This window comes from Dermacentor albipictus, chromosome 3 (assembly GCF_038994185.2).
Source record: "Dermacentor albipictus isolate Rhodes 1998 colony chromosome 3, USDA_Dalb.pri_finalv2, whole genome shotgun sequence".
In the NCBI taxonomy this organism is placed as follows: domain Eukaryota; kingdom Metazoa; phylum Arthropoda; class Arachnida; order Ixodida; family Ixodidae; genus Dermacentor; species Dermacentor albipictus.
This window is the reverse complement of record NC_091823.1, coordinates 157,982,767-158,004,145: the sequence shown is the minus strand read 5'-3', so window position 1 is coordinate 158,004,145 and position 21,379 is coordinate 157,982,767. Positions and strand designations below refer to the sequence as shown.

Below are 21,379 nucleotides of genomic sequence, written 5' to 3'. Positions count from 1 at the left end.
AAAGTAAATTGTTTTTAGTGTGTTTAGTGTGCCTGTGATGCAGACAGGACTTTCCAATCCTGTAGTTTTTTTTGTCATTTGAATATATATTTAAGTAAATAGCTAAGAGAAATTCTTCTATTAGTCACACAGACCAAAACTTTCATGCAGGCCATTTCCAACTGTTCCAGAAATCCACCTAAAAAGGTGAAACAGCGCCATTTTTCACCGACAAATAAAATCTCACTTTTGTCATAAGGGCACGAAGTGCAAGTTGAATTCCAGTTTAAATTAAACTTTATGCTGATGACGGCGTTTTATACTCGGGAGTTTATAGCAAGTGCGACCAGTTACTGTTTAATCAAACTTTGTAGACAGCTGCTTTCTGGTGCGAAAAGTGGCAAATGATCAATCATGACAAAGCAGTATTTATCAAAATAAATCTACAGGTAAACCACTACGTTTTCAATATGGCATCTCAAATTTTATACTACCCGAAATAACTCATCATATATACTTAAATCTTTGGATCTCTAGCGATCTTAACCGGAATAAGCACATTATTATGTTGCCGCATATGCAAACCGCAATCACTTTTTTCTGAGGCGAGCTCTAAAATTATCGGTTCCTTCTGTCCACCTTGTAGCTTAAGATATATTGTACGGCCAAATTCGGAGTATGCCGCAATAATTTGGGACCCTTTCACCAAAACTAACATTTTTTAGGTAGAAAAAGTACAAGGACGAGCTGCGCGCTTTCCCTTTGGTAATATCTCCAGGGTATCTCTGGCGGATCTGTTAAGAAAAAGCCAATGTCCAGCCTTTAGAAAAAAAGAAATCGCTGTTCCAGACTGGTTTCTATATCAATCAATCAATGGACATTTTAAGGTCTACGTATCTAAAATATTTTCATTTTCTACAGGATACGCCACGATATAGAGGCGTAACTTCACAATCCCTCTTTTTCGCACATGCAACCGTACATTCAAATACTCTTTCTTTTGCGTACAACAGTAGACTGGAACCAGTCTACATTAATGGCTTTTTCTTTCTATCTAGCAGCCCATCTTTTAATGAACCACCTTTTTATGAATAGTTCGTACTCTGAAACTATGTATTCCTGTATTTCATCTTTAGTTCTGACGCACCGAGTTACTGCAGTCTTGAGGGACTGTAGCTTATACTGTATTTATTGTATGCTAAAGTTATGCAGCAATGTACTATTATTATTGCATTGCTTACTGCGATTACTATACGTCCACTTTTTCTCGAAGTGGCGTGAATAGTTTGTTGTTCTTTTGTGTGCCACAATAATGCCGCGTCATATGTAAGCATTGTGGGATTCTCGTTAGCATGAGTCGACTTTTTTTCTGCATGCTTGCCATTGAGTATGACTTTATTGTACCGCACTACTAAAATCCCTTTCGCTGATTGCAGTATCTGCGGAAAAATGACTCGTAGCTATACTGGCAATATGAATTGAAGTCAACGTAAGCCGACTAAGCGATAACGAACAGTTGTGCTCTGTTTGAATCCAGCCAGCGGACAATTTCACTTATGTTTATTAATTAAAGCCAGCGTCTGTCTTAGCAACGTCACCACCACTTTTCAGTATCGGGTTTGCTTAAAACCTCTTTCCTGGGCCAATTCCAGAGGTTGTGAACAGCCGCGGCAATAAATTACCATCATTCTCAGGTTCGAGCTCTGTTATGGTTTCGCAATTTTAACATTTAGATCTCACAAGATTTAAGATAACGGGCATGCGCTCTGTGTGTTTTGATTCGCGATATTTTTTGTGGCCTGGCATTTTCCAAATTCTGAATAACGATTTTCTCAAGAATGTAAGACCTGGTACGGGTGACTTTAGTGATAGAATACGCCTCATGTCATGTTGCGCGGTATGGCGTATAGCAGATATATACCTATACATATACGGAACCTTACGGCAACGGCAAAAATTTGCTTGGAGTTGCATAAAATTGATATCGCAAAAAAAGTATTTTCCAATGAAGATGAAACATGTTTATTGTGTTTATTAGTTAAAGTGATGCTTTTGTTCTACGCAAATATTCAGACCTCACCCCTCTAGCTGGTGCCTTCACTGTCTACTGCATCTTGATTACGTACTATGAATCCAAGCAATTGAAATCATTACAAGGAAGGTGTACTCAGCATACTTGGACGCCTGTTCGCGCAAAATGCTGTTTCAAATCATTTTATACCGCCACGCGTACGATACGTTTAGATCTGCAAGGCTGCACGGTGCCTCCGAAAACGTTATATTTAATGGAATATAGGCGAAGGCTAAGCAACCGCCCGGCGTCGTTATGACACGTCACCGGCGATAGCCGAGCCTGTTTGCGCGTTCGTGCTGTCTTGCAGCGCCGAGTGACACCTCTTCAAGAGCCGTGCAAGGACACTGGTCGCTGCAAAGGCATTCACCCTGCGCTTAGCGGTCCACCCTTTGTATGCACGGGCTCTAGACCGCGGTGCCGCGGGCCCCATCGGCCAAGCCGGCGCCGGCAGCGGCCGACCGAGGGCGCTGCTTTCGGGACGCGTCGGGAGCGGCGCTCGAATCGGGAGCGACGACGGACTGTCGCCTGCCTCTGGCCGATTGAACAGATGCCAAGGCGCCGCGGAAGCCGCTGGACATCCGTCGCGACCGTCCTTGCACTGGCTGCCCGAGCGTAGCGGCCGCGTCGTCGATGGTCCGTGCAAATTCCGAAGCAGTGGACTGCTTCCTCGTCCTTCCCGACTTGGACTTCGCGATGGTGCTCGCGCCCGTATGACATTCGCTGGCGATCGACTGCCTGCGCGAACGGTCGGAGAGCCTTCGGATCCTCGCCGAGGGAATTATGGTGGTCAAGTGGTCTTCGCCGTCCGGGGATTGTGGGAGCAACCTGCCACTGCGCGCCTGGAATTTTGTAGATGTTCTTCTAACTTTAGCGTCCATGGCTGTTTCATGACGGGGAGAAGTGACGTCATCGCTAGTCCGATTTGTGGACGCTGGACGCTTTTCTACTTGTCCAATGGAAGCAGACTCCACCAGCGCCTCCTCGTGCGCCGTGACCGTTGTCATTTTGTAGGAGCTGTAGAAATCGTACAGCATACTTGTGTAGTACAGCTGAAAAGACAATGCGTCAAATCGTCAGTTTTATTGGCGCACGAAAATAAAACCGGAGGTTAGGCACGAAACCATGGTAATATTTACACCGTGCAAGTTGCGTGTTCAATGCGCATGATGCCATATAAGCAATTAAGTATGTCTAAAATATATGGTTTCAATAATTGATGAACAATATTATTTCGCTTTGTACACAATGTCTACAATATTCTCAGTACAGAAACACGGAGCGGTGGCGACTGCAAACTAAACGCGGGGCGTTTTTCTGGTGCCACACAGCGATCATTCATGCAGTAGTAGCTGCATGAATGATCGAAAAAGTGCTGTCACCGAAACCTTTTGTGAACATTTTGTCCCCACACAAGTGGTGACACTTCGCAACAGAGAATGGCACTATTTAGTGGTGGCGAATTTGTTGGCAGCAAGATGCATCATTATCAGCAGCAGTAGCAGCAGACTGTCTTATGTCCACTGTAGGACGAAGGCCTCTCCCTGCGATCTGCACTTACCGCTGCCCTGCGCCAACCGATTCCAGCTAGCGCCCAGGAGTTTCCCCATTTCATCGCTCCACCTAGTCTTCTGACGTCCTCGACTGCGTTTCCCTTCTCTTGGTACCCATACTGTTACCTTATTGGTCCAACGGTTATCTAACCGGCGCGTCACATGACCTCCTGCCCAGCTTCATGTTTTTCTCTTTATGTCAATTAGCATACCGTCTATACCTGTTTGCTCTCTGATCGAAACCACTCTGTTTGTGTCTACACGTTATGCCTAGCAATCTTCGTTCCATCGCTCTTTGCGCGGTCCTTAACTTGTTCTCAAGCTTCTTTGTCAGTCTCAAGTATTTGCACCATACGTCAGCACTGGTAAAATGCACTGATTGTATACTACCTTCCTTTTCAATGTTAATAGTAAGCTTCCAGTCAGGAGCTCACAATGTCTGCCGCATGCGACCCAACCCATTTTTATTCTTCTATGAATTTCCTTCTCATGATAAGGGTTCCCTGTGAATTATTGACCTAAGTAAACGTACTCCTTCACAGACTCTACAGGCTGAACGGCGGTCTTGAACTCTTGTTCCTTTGCCCGGCTATTCATCATCATCTTTGTCTTCTGCATATTATTCATCCATCCCACTCCTGTTGAAATACATCAAAATATACTTTAGTAGGTCTGAGTAAGGAAAGACTATGCCATAAACACAGGGTTCTGCCAATGTATCAGCAACATTTTCAACGTATAGTTTGCAACACACTCGAAGGTTGGAAGAAGCTGCGAAGTGACCTTGTTTATTCAAAGGAGTTCTAAGCAATATCTTCTAAGTAACTGTTTATCTTGTGCTGATAGAACATAATTTTAAGTTCGTAGTGCGCAAAACTGTAGGCAACTGTTTCCTTTGGTAAGCGCGTTTATTTTTACTGATTCATGAACAATAAATGTTTACATGCGTAATATTCTTGCGCTAAGACTTACTACTTTAACAAAGTACCAATTTTCTCTTGTAACTAAACTCCTCTAATATAACGCTTACAGACGATGGACCATGTGTATAATAAAGAAGCAAATAAATGCATAAAAGTAAAGTGAGACATTTCGTCTGCAAACTTTAAAGAGAACTTGAGAGAACTTTAAATCGATAGCATCGAAACACAAGAGGATGAAATGCTGCTGAACGAAAAAAACTGCCAGTGTTCGAGCGACCTAATACTGCGTTATGAAACAAGGGCGTTATGAAACAAGCACGAACAGCCGTCGACCGGTTAAACGCCATCGTCGAATTCAAGGAGTGCCTGGTGATGGCAGCGATGTGCCAGTGTACAGCGTGGCTGTACAAGACAAAAGAAAACATTACCAGCACCCTCGCTTCCGCCGACGTAGCCTTCAGCGAACCGGCGTTCCAGCTGTGACCAATTATGTCGCCTCTATCCGAACACATCACGCCACTTCGATACACTGAGTTGCATCGATTCTTTCTCGTCGCATTTTATGGCTTTTTGGGCGTTTACACTTAGACCCGTATAATCGTTTGTAGTACTCTCATGGATGGGGCTGCATTCCCAATTTTGCAGGCAATGAATTCGGGTACAGAAATGTAGTACCCCTGACACACGGGAAGAATTAATGTAATTGGAATCGAATGGCATTCGATGCATCAAATGCCATTCGGTCTCTTGCGGTGCTACACAGTAAAATATTATGGCATTCACAAATGATAGCAACCAAGATCTGGAACAAAATTCGTGAAATTCAAGGAAATTTTGTGCCCATCAAACGCGTTTAAGAACTTTTGCGAGGACATTTAAAACGGACGAAATCATTTTGACGCCACTTATTCACAAATAAAAGCATTTCGATCATCACAAGCCAAGCCACGACTAAACCCACAACTGGTAAGTGTAAGCAAACAATATGGCCGACATGGCGCTCTGCGGAGGAAGCGCAGCTAGCGCAGTTGAGATTGAAAAAGTGAAAGCCCTAGTTGCCTCTTACATTTGTTACCGAGTGCAACGAAGAAACAAGGAGAGGTCACTGGAACTGGCAAAAGAAGCGCAATGAAAGATCAATACAAGGCTGAAACAGATTAGAAGCCAATTCATTCGCTATTGCTGCTATGATGGCTACCAACTCCACAGTTCACCGTGAGCGGTGGGCATTTCAGCGAGGCGAACGTTGGCTCGAAGAGACGGTTCCGCATATCGCGGAGAATCACTTCAGACAAGCTCTCCGTTTCTCGCCGACGACAATCCGGTACCTTGTGGAGTCGTGCAGGATCGCCTTGGAGCGCCAAACGACAAACATGAGAAAGCCGTTGTCCGTGGAAAAAAAATTACCGACGATTACGTTACTTCCTAATGCGAAATTTGAGCGCAGCAAATAAGCTGTTTCACCTTTTCGATAGATTTTGCATGCATGAAGAACACAGTCTGAATTGAAACAAGTCCGAGTTGGGAAACGCACACCGGAGATTCTCACGGCACGTATCCGGAAACGGTTTCACGTCATTTTGGAACCAGAGCCGATCACACACTGAACACACACTTCCAAACGGATTGTCTGTAAACTGTCGCCGGAAAGCATTTGTTGCACCCTGACTGTTTGCGAGCCTTTGTTTGCGAGCCTTTGTTTGCGTTTGGCATCGGCCTCGGCCGCGCGAACGGTAGAGTCTTCTCTGCGACGGCGATGAGCTTCTGCTTCAGCCTCGCTTACTGCTGGTTGCTCTCGACGGCGGCGATGAGCCTCCGCTTCGGCGGTGCGAACGGCAGGGTCTTCTCGGCGGCGGCGATGAGCTTCTGCTTCAGCCTCGCTTACTGCTGGTTGCTCTCGACGGCGGCGATGAGCCTCCGCTTCGGCGGTGCGAACGGCAGGGTCTTCTCGGCGGCGGCGATGAGCTTCTGCTTCAGCCTCGCTTACTGCTGGTTGCTCTCGACGGCGGCGATGAGCCTCCGCTTCGGCGGCGCGAACTGCAGGGTCTTCTCGGCGGCGGCGATGAGCTTCTGCTTCAGCCTCGCTTACTGCTGGTTGCTCTCGACGGCGGCGATGAGCCTCCGCTTCGGCGGCGCGAACGGCAGGGTCTTCTCGGCGGCGGCGCTTAGCCTCTGCTTCGGCGACGCATACTCCTGGATCATCTCGACGGCGGCGACGGTAAGCTTCTGCTTCGGCGGCACGCACCTCTGGATTCTGACGGCGACGGCGCTGGGCCTCTGCTCTGGCAGCTCGTTTAGCAGCAGCAGCAGCAGCAGCAGACGGAGGACTTCCATCGGTCGTCTCGCTCATGGCTCAGAAAGAACTGGCAGATAATTTCGCAGTGGCGAACGGCAGCGGCAATTTCGGCTCGGGCGGTGCACATATACAGATCCGCCGCCACCGATCTGGCTCTCTGATTGCCACCGCACAGGGCGAACGGCAGCGGCAATTTCGGCTCGGGCGGTGCACATATACAGATCCGCCGCCACCGATCTGGCTCTCTGATTGCCACCGCACAGGGGTTGCATTGGAGGAGGAGCGAAGAAAGGAATTAAGTTCGAGCCGGCGCTTTGACAACCGGAGACTCGCAGGAAGAGGGGGGAGGGGGGCGGCGTGTACACCCAGCGGCAAACGATGGGGGCAGAAGCGCGCGCAGCAAGCGGACAACACGATAAAGGGAGGAGGGAAGAGATAGCAGCGACTGACCGATGCCGCTGACGCCGATAGTGAGTCAGCCCCAGCTGCGGAGTTGGTTTCAGGGAGAACGCCGCCGATGCCGACACAAACAATATGATACCCTCGCTTCCACAGCGCTATGAACCAGGTCTAGCCGTGGGAAGGTGGTCACGTATTCGTCGACGTGCCGGGGCCTACGTGAAATAACCGGCGCGTCGGCAACTGAAGAGCACCCTATCCGCCACACAAGAACAGGGGGGGGGGGACCCTTTCCTCCTCTTTCTGCATGGCGGCGACGGTGTTCTATGCAGTCACGTTATCTTGACTCTCTAGCGGCGTCAGCGGCATCCAGCGGTATCAGTCGGTCGCTGCTAGCGCTGGGGGGATGAAAGGGGGGCGGAGCTGGTTACGAGGCCGACGACAACGCCGACGACGACGCGAAACCCAGGAACGGACGCCAAAGAGCTGCGCTCTAAAAAGAGTGGCCGTCGGGATGTATCGGCTGTGCTCAAGCGCTGAAGACCGAACGATCGCCCATCTGTTCGGCATAGGCCGGTCAACGGTGAACGTCGCATTCCGGGAGTGTTTTAAGGTTGTCACCGAACAACTTGAAGCAGAGTGGCTTCGAATGGTCTGGCGCCACGAACTGGAAAAACACGTGAAGGAGTTATTTTCCTTCACTGGAAAGGCAAGGGAAAAGGCAGGGAATCGGCGGTCTCGATCGTTGTCACTTTCCGATATCCCCGACGAAGGACAACGCAATTGATTGCCGTAACTGCAAAGGCTGCTAGGGACCTTCGAGACTTCTCCACGCTGCCGCGAAAGTTAAAAAAATAAATTCACTTTCATTGCGTGATATCTACTGAAATATATTCGATTGCATTCGATCGTTACTAAATAAGCTTTAGCAGTTGTAGTTGTGAAATACAGAAGTTTCTGCAAATAACAATCACCAAAGTTCGGGTTGCCATCATTTCCTGTGTTCCTCCTGCAGTATGTGCCACACGGTGCATTTCTGCAATTTCCAGTACTAGAATTTTATAACTGATATTGTCAACTGTCTGTGCGTTGTCTATACATAAAAATGTACACATAGGCCAAATGAGTTACGATATTTTGAGGAATGAGCACTTTCCTGATAAACAACTTCCAGCCGTTTGCTAAAAAAAGTGCTGCATGTATGTGCTAATTTTGCCTAAAATGACTTTACTCTACAAACAGTGTAAAGGTATCATGATTTGTCGTGAAGTAGCCATGGATAGAAATTTTATGTGTGCATGAAATTCTCCTTTTTGGCAATGAAAAAAAATAGGCAAGCATGCATGATGCAGCTGTCATGCTGTGGCCTGCGCCTGTTACGTAACTCGTACAGTTGTTTGAGAAGTGTTTTGCTCAACGTGGCTGTTTATGACAGGTTAAAATACTGCAAAGAGGACTGCCCACTGTTACGCATGAGCATGACATCATTCGGCGCTTGTTTCTTTTGTACACGTACATTTTTATACTGCTGGCACTGGTTGATCATCAGTAGCGGTTCCGTTATATCAATGTTGGAGCTCCCGGCCGATGCCATGATGCCAGCGTGTACGAGAGATCGATATAGACACCTCGAATTGCCTGTGGTTATGATCGAAGGTGCTGCTATAACACCGCTCATTCTGTGTGACCAGGCATTTCGGCTGACTGCAACACGGCTTAAGCCCTTCCCAAGTGCATCACCTGGGCCGCTATTTTGTAGCGATGCCTTATGCCTTATTCTATGCTATTCTTATCATCCACCACACACGGCCGCCTGATCGCGTTGATAAAGTGGGCAGACCGTCGCTCTGACCAGTGGCCAAGCGCGAAAAGCCTGAAAAAGCATAGAATCGGAAAAGGCATCGCTACAAAATACCGGCCCTGGTATCCCCGAAGCTGCTTACAATTATAAGCTTTACAAAATAAGACGCATGGCTGAAAACAGATTTGGACGCCTGAACGCTCGTTTTCGTTTTGTCATGAAGAGGCTAGAATTCCAGTTGCCAAATGCTGAACAAGCCATCAGGGCCTCATGTGTTCTTCACAATGTCTGTGAGACATTCCGAGACCCTGTGGATCCTCAGTGGGAACAAGATGTGCCTGCATTTGATGCACTGCTTCCACAGCCATCACGCTCCACCGCTCAGTCAAGTGGAACCGGACACGATGTTCGAGCTGCTCTTGTGCAATACTTCTGGAGACCTGCTCAACAGGCCAGATGACCAGCACCATTGCACCACAGCAGAGAAGCAGTGTGTGTGTGTGTGTGTGTACTTTGAGGGGTGTGTGAATATGAAAACAATCATGCTCCTTGACAGACATGCAAGCAGTGAATATTTACTTTTTGCCAAAATCCCCCAAAGACGACAAAAATAAATTGTCACGCTGGGCACTTTTTTCCTGCAGATGAACCTGGTTATCTCGGAATTTTTCTTCCTTCTCCCTGCCTTTTTCTAGACACAGATGCAGCTGCCGCTCCTCCTCAAGAAGCTGCGCAAGCAGATCTGCATTTGATGGCTGCCTCATTCTCCTTTCGGGGGGTCCCAGTGATAATAATAATAATAATAATAATAATAATAATAATAATAATAATAATAATAATAATAATAATAAACTCTTTTATTATTTCTATAAAACCTAGTACATTCATCAGGCCTGCCAAAACCACATTGGGCTTGACTGGCACAGCGAGACAGGCAGCACACAAACTCTTACAATATCAAGAGAAAAAAAATACAGGGAAGCGATAAATGTATATACATACACTGATACACACATTATACGCATTTATAATAGATTTACGTATATGCACATACACAGGTTTGGGAAGCACATCTGGCGCGTACAAGTATCACCATGCCACACGATTACCTTGCGTACGTGGCACAATAAATAATGAGTAGATGATTCTAAATTACAAAATGAGTAAAAACTAAAAATGCTCCAATGAAAGCTCTGCAGGAACAAACTTTCTTATCACATTTTTAACCAAAGCCACTCTGTAGGCGTAATACAGGACGAGGTAAGCGGGGTGTATTTCTTTACGTGTTATAGCTGCTCAAATCCGCCCATTTTAGTGCTTTCTTGAGCTTGTATTTTGATATTGGCTGGAGCACGTTACAAGGTATATGATTAAACAAAGAAGGAACATAGTATTCGCGCATTCTTTTGCGATATTTTGTTGCACAACGAGGTATTTGATAACGCCATTTTGGTCTAAGGCTATTGGGAGTAGCATAAGGTGCTCTATACCGGTTGTCCCAGAAACTTATCAGGGCTATTGTATGCAGTAGAAACGAAGAAAAATCTGGCATGGATAATACCTTAAAAATGTCGGTGTTGCCTTCAAGACACAAGTCATAGCCCATAACTTTTAAAAGGGAGCGCATTAGTGAGTTAATTCTTTTTTTGCCAACGAAGAGCAGAATGTCTGTAGGCAGTAATTACGTATCAGACAACACTGTATCACAACGCATGCGCGGTGGTTTTCCTGACGGATATCGGCATGAGGTGACGGATTTTATAAAGTAAGCAAAGCACTGAGCGAATCCTCTGACAGACATAAGAAACATGCGAATTTCATGATAGATCGCTGTCAAAACGCAAATCGACATATTTTACGGATGATGCGTAGTCGATAGCATCGCAAGAACATGGATTGCAATGTGAATTATGTAATATTACTTCCCTAGCCAAGTGTACTCACTTTAAAGGACTTCGAAAGTAGACAAGTTGCGTTGGTAATACGTTATGTTGCGATTAAATTTGTGGTGAACCAGTCCATTGCCTTCGTGGCTGCTTCTTGTAAATGAGAAGCTGCATCAGATTATTGATTTGCACGAGAAACTAAGACTGTATAGTCTGCACACTGAAATATCTTTATAGGGACTGCATTGAGACAGATCATAGCGTAAATTTTAAATAGAAGAGGGCTTAATACTGAACCTTGTGGAACACCGGTTTTGATTGGAGAAAGGTTGCTGTGAATGTTTTGAATGAGCCGTACCGAAACCGGTCCCGGAGAAAATTAGCGAGACGTGACAGAAACAAACCACGGAATCCCTTCATCAAAAGCTTTGTTAACAACTAGTCATGGCAGACACTGTCAAATGCCTTGCTTACATCAAGAAACAATGCGCACCCAACCTGGTTAGTTTGGAAACATAAGTTCGGGAAATCGGAAAGAAATCATCCAAAAGTACCTGAGTGCCTTTGCCTTTTGTAAAGCCGTATTGCCGCGGTGATAACATGTTGTTAGTGTCAAGGAAGCTATTCATAGTGAGCAGCATATGTTTCTCTAAACTAAGCCCTGGCGAAAAGCATTCTGCAGGGGAGTCCCAGTTTGTGACGGCCCAGCTTCTTCGACAGGAGATGAAAGTACAGGATATGAAAGCACACGAGACGAAGTTTCTGGTGATGTTTCATATGCGTCATTCTGCGTAGGATATGTCATATCCTCCTTCATGTTGGCGGGCGCGTCCTCGTCGATTTAGCTGCTGTGGCCATTCTTCATTAGGTAGATGATCTGAAATGGAAAGTGACGGGCAATTAATAATACCAAAACCATCTTGAAGTACTCTCAGTGCAATCAAACTCGATCTGAATGCCCAGGTTATCACAAAGGCAAAGCGCAACACACTAAGGAATGGCTATTGTATGCACAGCCACCCGCACACTTAACACAAACGCTCGATCACGTGGCTTGCACTGACATTAGAGCCGCTGAGTGCTGACTGCTGGGTCCAAGGCCACGCTGCACTGTGCACTTGTGAAGGCTGGCGAAAGCGGGTGCCTTGCTGCCACCCCAATATCATCTCAGACCCAGCGGCAATCACGTTGATGGAGGCCACGCGCTTGAGCGTTTGTCTTACGTGTACGGTGGTAGGTACAACATAATTCTCCCAGAGCCACCACGCGGGTGAAGTGTACGACTTGGCTCACGGCCTCACGTAGGCTTTCTCTCTGCTCTGCGCTGATGTTATACAAGGCCTGTCTGAGTAAAGGCTCAGCCTTGCAATATGGTACCTTTATCAGTGACAATATACGGTATCACTTATTCGATAAAGTCAGACTGTCGTTTTCCGAGCATCATAAGCATATCGTGCAGCACCATACATGTTAAATTGCCACCGTTAACACATATAACTACCTAACAGGCATATTTGTGGACAAGGTAGCCATAGGGCTGCCGAGACGTGACTTTTTTTTTACCATGTTCAGTGACCAGTGAACTTCGTCAGGCATTTCAGAAGCACCAACATATCGGTGGCAATATACACCTAAGATGTGCACCTCTTACCTCCTCCACAGTGTTGCACTGGCTTTCCAGCATTTCTCGCTGGTCATTCATTTGCAGGGCATTGAGGAATTTGTGGATGTCCCAGTAATAGGGCCAAGTGATACGTCCTTGCCCAATTCCTTTTTTGTGTGTCTGAAAAAATAAAGGAATACAAGAAAATATTAGGCATGTTTCGGAAAATAAACAGTTACTACAAAATACGCAACAAAATTACCAAACTGAAACAATCAATGCAATTCATGCCAAACTTTCATAATGATTGACCTACATCTTCAGAGAAAAGAATTCTCTACGGCGCTTTGTCAAGGGTATGCGTCCGTGCATATTTGTTTATGTTTATACATATGCCATGAACGACTTCCACCGTACGGGACAGGTGAAAAGAAATCGAGAGTACTCGCCAGCCGCTTCGGACCTCTACGGAGCGTCATCGCGTGGTCAATGCCTGGATCTGTCTGGTGTCGAAACCTGGTGGTAGCACGTCGTGTCAAAACGAAGTGGACACACCGTAAACAAATAAAATAACAATTTGAACACCAAAAGGGCAATTGAACCGGCTGTAGATATGAATAAACAAAACGGGAGGCGAAAACAAAACTTGCCGACGGGTAACAGCTGACGTTCCCGGCTGATCTGCCTAACTAAACTCCGACGACGCGACATTGATGTCCAAGTTATCACTGCTCGAAAAGTAAAAAATATCGCTTCTAGGATCGTCGGGATCATGAGAAACTACTTTCTTTCAAGCGCGCGCGGTTCCGGATGTCGACGCCATCACGCCGATCAAGTGTACCTTGACCTTTGAGCTCGCACGCCCTTTAAAAATACCCGCCAAGCGGTAAACATGTGAACGACGCCGGAAAAGAAACTCTACTCTTTGCACAATCACCGAGATGGTGCTACTATTGCAGGAGCGCAGCGTTCTTTTTTTTATATAGGCCCTCAAAAACGTCAATCACCGGTGGCGGATGCCTAGTGCCGGGGTGAGGAAAGAGAGAAGCTAATATAGCGTAACCTAATCCACCCGTGCCACTGCATGTGTCGTGGCTTTCCCTTTATTCGCCTTAACGAGCAAACACTGCATGAGAAGCTATCACTCGTATCAGAAATTGTACGCTGCGGAGCAAAAGCTTCGAGTTACCCACATCGGCGCTTACAAAACAATGACACGTGCATGCTACACAGCCCCGACTTCCTTGCACGCGCAGTCCTGCTTAAATCTGTTCCTGACGAAATACACTCACCTGTACTTGTTTGCCAGATTCTCAATCTTTCTCTTCATCACTTTCAAAGTCGTGCTGATGCCAGCATCGAGCAGCTTTTCAGCAATAAGCTGGTACGCCTCTGCGTTGCGCTTCGCCCTTCTTAAGTCATGGAGATGGCCTTCCCATATTTTGATAAGGGCGAATGTCTCTTCTTGGCTCCAGTGTGCTTTTCCTTTCGGGTCCGCAGCCGCTGCCGCTGTAGCCATGGCACCGCACGTTCAACGCCGACGAACCACAAGGAGAGGGCACAACACCACTGCTGCCGTTGCTAAACGAACACATCCAATATGGCCGACCGCCGCGACAGACTCCTGATGCAAAGAGTAATAGCGCTCGAGCACAGCACGTGGTGAAAATATCATCGAGGTAAAAATAATTATTCCTTTTTATAAGTCTAAAAAATATATACTGACTTTGCTGATGCACGCATTACTTTTTCGCGTTGCGTGCCGCTGTTGTCTATCTGGGGTCCAGAGTATACATTCGGTTCGACATCGAATGCGAATGAGTTCCCCTAACTCATTCGATGGCAAATGTCATTCCATTCGAATGACATTAAATCTTCCCGTGTGACAGGGGTATAAGTCTTACGGCCGAGGAACAACCTTGAACTAATTACAATATGCATGTGTGTAAGCCGTAGTTCCATTATCCTTCATAAAAAACTGCCACGGGTATACCGTTATTTGTTGAGAATGTGCACGTGTTCATCATGGCGGGGCATTCTCTGGATCGTGCGATAAATAAAATTTTACTTTTTGCCTTCCTTCTTTTCTGCGACACTGCGACCTTTGAGTTTATGACTGCTCTTTCTGTGGTTCTTTGTTTCTCTCGTGTGCGTTTTTAACGCCTAACAAATCAGTCCATCAAGTCTCCTGTTAACCGCCGTTGTCGTTCAATGGCTATGGTGTTGGGCTGCTGAGCACGAGGTCGCGGGACCGAATCCGGGCCCGGCCACGGCGGCGCCAATTCGATCGGGCCGAAATGCGAAAACGCCCGTGTACTTAGATTTAGGTGCACGTTAAAGAACTCCAGGCGGTCGAAACTTACAGAGTTCTCCACTAAGGCCTGTCGCATAATCAGAGAGTGGTATTGTAACGTAAAACCCCATAATTTAAAGTCTCCTGTTCAGTATTTAGTTGCACATGGCCATTTCATAGGGGCCTGTTTTGTCATACTTAATAATTCAGACCACATCAAAACATTACCGCAGCGACAGAGATAGACCATTGGACATATTACAAACAAGGCAAATTAGTTGGTCTGCCGCTTGCTATTCGAGGATGTACACCCTTCATCAAAACCATGCGGACCGCGGTCCTAGAAAAAAAAAAGGAAATACCTTAGCAACTTACACTGACAACTAAACACTTATGAATGCGCAGTTATGCTTGAAATATCAAGTTTTCATTAGTCTTACGTTTTATGAAATGTGGTGGTGCAAAATGGTGCAAATTCTTTGTTTTTTTTTTGAACTCATGGTCTGCAAAATTTTGATCGCAGGTGTTTGTGTCTGCGTTTTCTCTTTTCCTTAAAAGTCACATTATGGACATAACGTAGCTAATATTCTCCGAGCGTCAGCGAACAGGGAAAGATCAGAGAGGCGTATCGAATGGAAGTAAAACAATAAAATGCTCTCAAATATAGACAACTTCCTGCATTATGGAAGCGTCACGTAAAATCCTTAATTAAGGGAAAATGAGACATGCACCTAATCGTAGCAATTGCTGCAAAGTAAACCAATATGGGTTCCTCGAGAGAAAAGCTTCGCAGTTGAAAAATTCGTCCTGGTTCGCGATTCAAATCCGGGACCACCGCCTTTCTGGGGCAGCCGCTCTGCCATCTGAGCTAACCAGGCGGCTAGCAAGTGGCTTCCAGTTGTTGACAAATTCGACTTCGCCCTGCCATCTGGTAGCTTTCTGGGTAGATCAGATGGCAGAGTGGCTTCCCTGGAAAGGCCGTGGTCCCGGGTTCGAGTCCCGCACCCGGACGAATTATTCTTCAGCTGCGAGGCTTTGTTTCGCGGAACCCGTGTGGGCTTCCTTTTGCTACGATCGAGACGATGTCTCAATTTCCCTTAATTACTTCTCTCCGCCTTGCGGGTTCCCGCAGAACAATAACGTCAGTGTAAAATGCTGTTAAATGCCACTTAAAACCATGTAACAGTTTCCGAGTCTGCACACCTTTCTTTTACGGTGCGCTGACTCTTACTACAAAGTTGCATGCACGGCAACAGGCGATGCCCGTTTACGGGGGCGTATTTGGAATTTTTCTCCAATGTCATAGGCAAGAGGGCGGTGCTATTGGACGGTATTGACATTGTGCGCCACGTGTTGTCGTTAAAGCAACCGACTGATCGCCCTTCAAGCATCCTTTTTCTACGGGCAAAGGCTCACCTTACAAAGTGCTGCGAGTACGATGATAGGCGCCCCAATTGCTGCAATCTTCGTCTGAAATGGTAAACATCATCGAGCGCGTCTCTGTAGGCGTTCGACACACATCTGTGCTACATTTTGTGAGAAGTCTGTTTGGGTATACAACTCCTATACGAATTACAAAAACATTGTAAAGTTGAGTGGCTCTGCCAGCAGTACTTACCCGCTGTGGGAAGGAAAGCGCATCGGCGTCCATGTTTGTATACTGTAAGAAAGCAACGTACAAAAGATTACGCCAGTTCAGACTTTTAGCCATACATCCGCTTTCCCTCTCGTTCTAGACAAAGAAGTAAGAGGAAGAGGAAAGAATATGATTGTGAAAGGTTCTAAACGGTGTAAAATTGTGATTTAACCATGAGTAGCACTCCGCCATTGAATAAACCCATACAGGTTTGTCGCAAAGGAGGCTTTGTTCTTGGAAAAAGAAAACACATTTCTCCTGCTCCCGCATGCTATCTCCGCATCAGGGTAAATTTTCCTTCAACTACGAAGCTTTCTATCTGAAAAACAAACTCGTATGAGTGTCGCTTTTCTTTAAAGCGTAGTGCTATTCCAGAGGAAGTAACTTTTTTTTAATTATTTCATGTAATCTCCTCCACACTGCGGTTTCCTGCGGCACTCATTTGCGATAATGTCAATATTTTTTTTCAACAAGTGCAGCTCGTTTTATTGCCGCACATCACGATCGAGGAGCCGTGAACTGCTCAACAAGCAGCGCACTTTAGAGCCGTACAGGGCAGCGCTTCTCAATGTCTTGACAATGAGGGAGTTTCAAGGGAGAGCACTTTCACTTGTTTTCAAGTGAGTGCACTTTATTCAATGAGCACATTCAAGTGAGAGCACTTGAAAGTGCTCTCACTACGCTGGAGAAGCGGGATTTACGCTAGTAAATCATTCCAGCGCTACGATGGAACGATCCAGCGGTTTCAAATACGCTTTGGGACAGCGCGGTTAGTCTTTCATCTCATAAAAGTGAGCCCATTCACAATAATGCATTCCCGAAACTGTGAGCCCTATCCGGTAGTTACAGGGTGTATATTTGATTTATTAAAAGTAATAAAAGATAAAAAAGCATACAAAATAACAGCGTTACAAAAATTATTTAGAACGAACTGCAGAGAGCACACAAACTGCCCATGGCATGTGGGATACATTTCACATGACAAGATACATGACATTTCACATTACATGATACATGACAAGGAATCTGGGCTTGAACGTGTTGAGCTAAAGCATGTGAGGTTTGAAATCACATGGGTGACCAGAACGAGGCGACGCCCTTCTGGAACGTTCTTACCGTACCTTTTGTTCCAACCGTAAAATGAAAATCGCAGTTGCTCCCTAAAGATGATGCATTGACTGCTATAGCAAATTATTAAACAGTTGTCCGAGGTAAGCTCAGTAGTTTTGACGGCTGTATAAAACGTTGCACACATTCGCTTACCAACTAGATTAGCAAGCATGGTGTCACGTGCACAGGCAAACCTCAACACATGTCACTCTGTGACCGCGGACACTCGCTGCCAGTGTGCTGGCGTTATGACGAGTGGTGGTAGCGCTGTGCGTGGAACACACGAAGCCACCAGACATCTCGGGTTCCCACTTTGCCCTCACCGCAGATCAGCTTTAAAATAATTGTGTCATGATTAGCTGTGGCCGGACTGGAAGAGGAGACCTCGCAAGCTAACCTCCCCCTTCCCCGACTTGTAGCGTATGTTCACCTCCCAGCCGGCCACCTGGCGCGTACGCGAAGCCGCGCATCAAGGCACCATCCTTCTCGGCTCACGCTCGAACACATTCCCGCGCGTACGACGAGCGGCTGCGATCTTCTCGCACTTGGAATTAATAGGGGGCCTCAGAGTGACTCCGACGCCGAGTGTGGAGGTGGACATTCTCCTGTGGTGTCTACGGAATTGTGAAAGGGTAGGTCCTCGACGCGATGGGCTGGAGTGAACATTTCGACTAGAAACCTCGTCGAAACGTTGAACGCAGCCTGAGGGATTCCTTGTGGGCCCGCTGTTTGGTTACTTCAAGTGCGCGCCTTCTGTGAACCTCGTTGTTTGGATGTAATATATGAAGCTTCAAGCAATATGTACAATGCTGTAGATCGGAGGAGAGGGCAGCAAACTATCCTGAAAACGACGTGGTGTGGGCAAATAGAACCTGTGGTGCCTTTTCCTGATCAGTCATACTGATGTGACACTTACGGATGTAATTATTGCTTCAAAAATTGCAGAAACCGCACTAAGGCCCAAGCTCTGTATTCGGAACGCGTTTCTGCTTCTACGTAACTTCCTGGTTTTGACGAAACGTCACAAGCGTAATATTGAAGAAGCCGTAGAATTGAAACGCGCGCGCACCTTTCGAAAGCTCTGCAAATGTCTGAGGGAAACAATAAGGTATTTCATTAATTGAATCCTGAGGTTTTACTTGCCAAAACCACGTTTCGACTATGAGGCACGCTGTAGTAGGGGACCACGGATAAATTTTCATCATCGGGATGCGGCCGCCACGGCCGAGATTCAGCCCACAGCCACTAAGACACTGCAGGGGGTAAACATTATTATGCGCCATGGGAATCAATAACGTCAAGTTTCAATTTTGCAATCAGCCCTCCAAGAAGAAGAATAAGAAGAAGAAGAAGAAGTGGGAGTAGTAGTAGTAGTAGTAGTAGTAGTAGTAGTAGTAGTAGTAGTAGTAGTAGTAGTAGTAGTAGTAGTAGTACAAACTTTATTTCCCTTAGCGGTTTTGGGTGGTGGGTGGGTCCCTCAGTCCAGGCCTTCACTGGTCTCTGCGGTTCACTGGGCTTGATCGAGAAATGCTTCTCTGGCTCTCTAGATCTTCGCTAACAAGCAAAATCTTTCACTACCTGCTACTTGGAACTTGCGCCGTAGGGGGTGAATTATAATTATTAGGCCGTAGTTTATACTTCGACGTTACGTGGCAAGAGTTCGTCACGCCTAGCACCAATGACATGTATCTTTGTAGACTGAAAGGTGTGTCTTACTGAGTATATTTAGGTGTGGATGTATGTTAGTCTGTATACGGCGCCAGTACCTGGCCTGTTGTAACGTAAGGTCTGGTTGACTCGCAATTTTTTTTTGGGGGGGGGCGATGTGGTGCGGGTGGATGGGGGGTCATAAATATTCCGGATTACTTCGCTTGACGGTCACGAGACGTCTGGCAAACCGCGAAATCTCCTAAGCTGATATGACGTGTACAGATTATTTATTTTGTCATTACAATGGACTAAAGAAAAATAATTATTAACGATTCTATGCTTTTTTCGCCATCAGCCCTCCTCAATTGACCAGAATTTTTCAGACTGCGCCCACTTCGCACATCTGTCACGCAACGTCACGAAACAATGAGATCTCATCCCGTCAAAGTGACGTGTGCGCCTTAAAGATGCAGTGATATGCCGAACAATTTTGTCGGAATAGTGGAGACTGCCTTGTTCAGAAATTAATTAACGATGGCTGTCCACCCATTGCTATGGCACGGGCTACTCGGAACTACCGATGAAAATGGATCATTGAGCTATTTGCATATATAATAAACATTTTTGCGTGGCAACATAACGTTGACCAGATCTCTAGACACGCTAACGACATCGCTTTGCCAACTTTTCTTCGCTGAAGATCAGTTTTAGCAGCTGACTTAGAATCCGTTGCACACCGCCGTGATTTTGTATCAGCCGCGAAAGTTAAGAAGAGAAGGGCAAATCACAGACGCCGGCGGCAACCCCTCATCCGATTAGCTACTTTCACTGCGCTAGCCCGGCCCCATCGAACTCTTCTGCACTTCGGCGTGCTCCTCGCCTCTTTGGACAAGACAATAGAAATTAGACAAACCTGACAAGGTAGGCATTGCTGTTCACTATGAAAGCAAACAAAGGTGATCTCCTATGAACGAGGAGAGCATTTCATTGGCTTGTTCAAACAGCGCTGCGGGTCACGACCTGATGCTTGCGTTGGCGGTTACGTAAATTTTACGTCAGGAGATCATAATAAAATAGATTGAGATGGGTGTTCGTTATGGGGCCCATGGTGCGATATAAATTAAAGGTATTCTTTCTGGATTTTATTCCAACCACCTGACGTCAAAGTAGTGGCACCGCCGACGGAAGCGGTGGCACAAACCCGCGGCGGTTTATGACAAGCCGAATTATATACTCTCCTCGTTTACTGGTGGGCCTTTGTATTTGGCTTTAAAGTGAATAGCATTTAATACTTTGACACGTTTTGCGTACTGCAACAGCTGAAGAGAGGCGAGGAGTACGCAAAAGCGGAGAGGGTTTTAGAAGGGCCGAGGTGTAGGAAGCGAAAATGGATCACCGGGTGAGGGTAGTTGCGCCGGCGTGCCCGGATGGCCCCGGTAGCGCCAAGTCGTGCCGGCGTGACGCAAGATAGGTAGAAATACGGAGGTGGTGCCGGCGTCTATGATTGGTCCGCTTCCGCTTTCTTAGCTTGAGGTGGCTCTTCAACTATCGCGGCGGCATGAAACGGTTTTCTAAGGATGCCGCCCCCACCCTCCAAAGCGGAGCCTCAACGAAGAGTAGTGGAGACAAAGCGGCGTCTTCTGCATGCCGAAAAGGCTCGACAACCTTACAACTGCCAAGAGGAGGGCGCAGCCATAGCAACGGCTGGATGAGGGTGAGAAAGTTCATTGCTGGACGCCCGAAGAGGAACTTCAGGAACCATCCTCAACTCCTGCCCGAGTGGCTACAGCGAGGAGCGCTTCGTTATTGACACTTTCAGTGGAGTGTGCGTGATCAGCCGAGGTTCCAGTTGGATGGTCACTATAGAAAGCCTAGAAGGAAATACATTCGTACAATTGATTGTTGCACGAAAACCTTTGTTTTACTAGTCCAAACCAAATTCATATATTCATCATGCAAAGCTTTTTACAACTTGAAGTGGGATATCGTCGGACTCTCTCTATAACGTACGTTGCATCTGGTTTAATTTGAGATCCAGTGTAATGGAAACTATTCGCTCAGTTAGATAATTATCTTCAACGGTTTGTACTCAATCTTTATATCTTTAGCAACTTAGCCTCATTGCAACTTCAATTTAGACAAACAGGCTTAGTAATCGGACAATTTCGTGTCATTGCAA

The 21,379-nt window shown here is 46.4% G+C and overlaps 1 protein-coding gene across 2 annotated transcripts in view; it reads right to left on the bottom strand.

Moving 5' to 3' along the window:
* Positions 1 to 151: 151 nt before the first annotated feature.
* Positions 152 to 21,379, bottom strand: part of LOC135908673 (uncharacterized) — a 46,680-nt gene continuing 25,452 nt past the window's right edge. For both annotated transcript variants that reach the window (XM_070536229.1, XM_065440520.2), the window contains 3 exons: positions 16,423 to 16,464; positions 16,221 to 16,274; positions 152 to 3,102 (listed from right to left, as the gene is read on the bottom strand). In XM_070536229.1, coding sequence (XP_070392330.1) covers positions 2,458 to 3,102; positions 16,221 to 16,274; positions 16,423 to 16,464 — 741 coding nt within the window. In that variant the 3' untranslated portion in view covers positions 152 to 2,457. The remainder of the gene's footprint in view (positions 3,103 to 16,220; positions 16,275 to 16,422; positions 16,465 to 21,379) is intronic.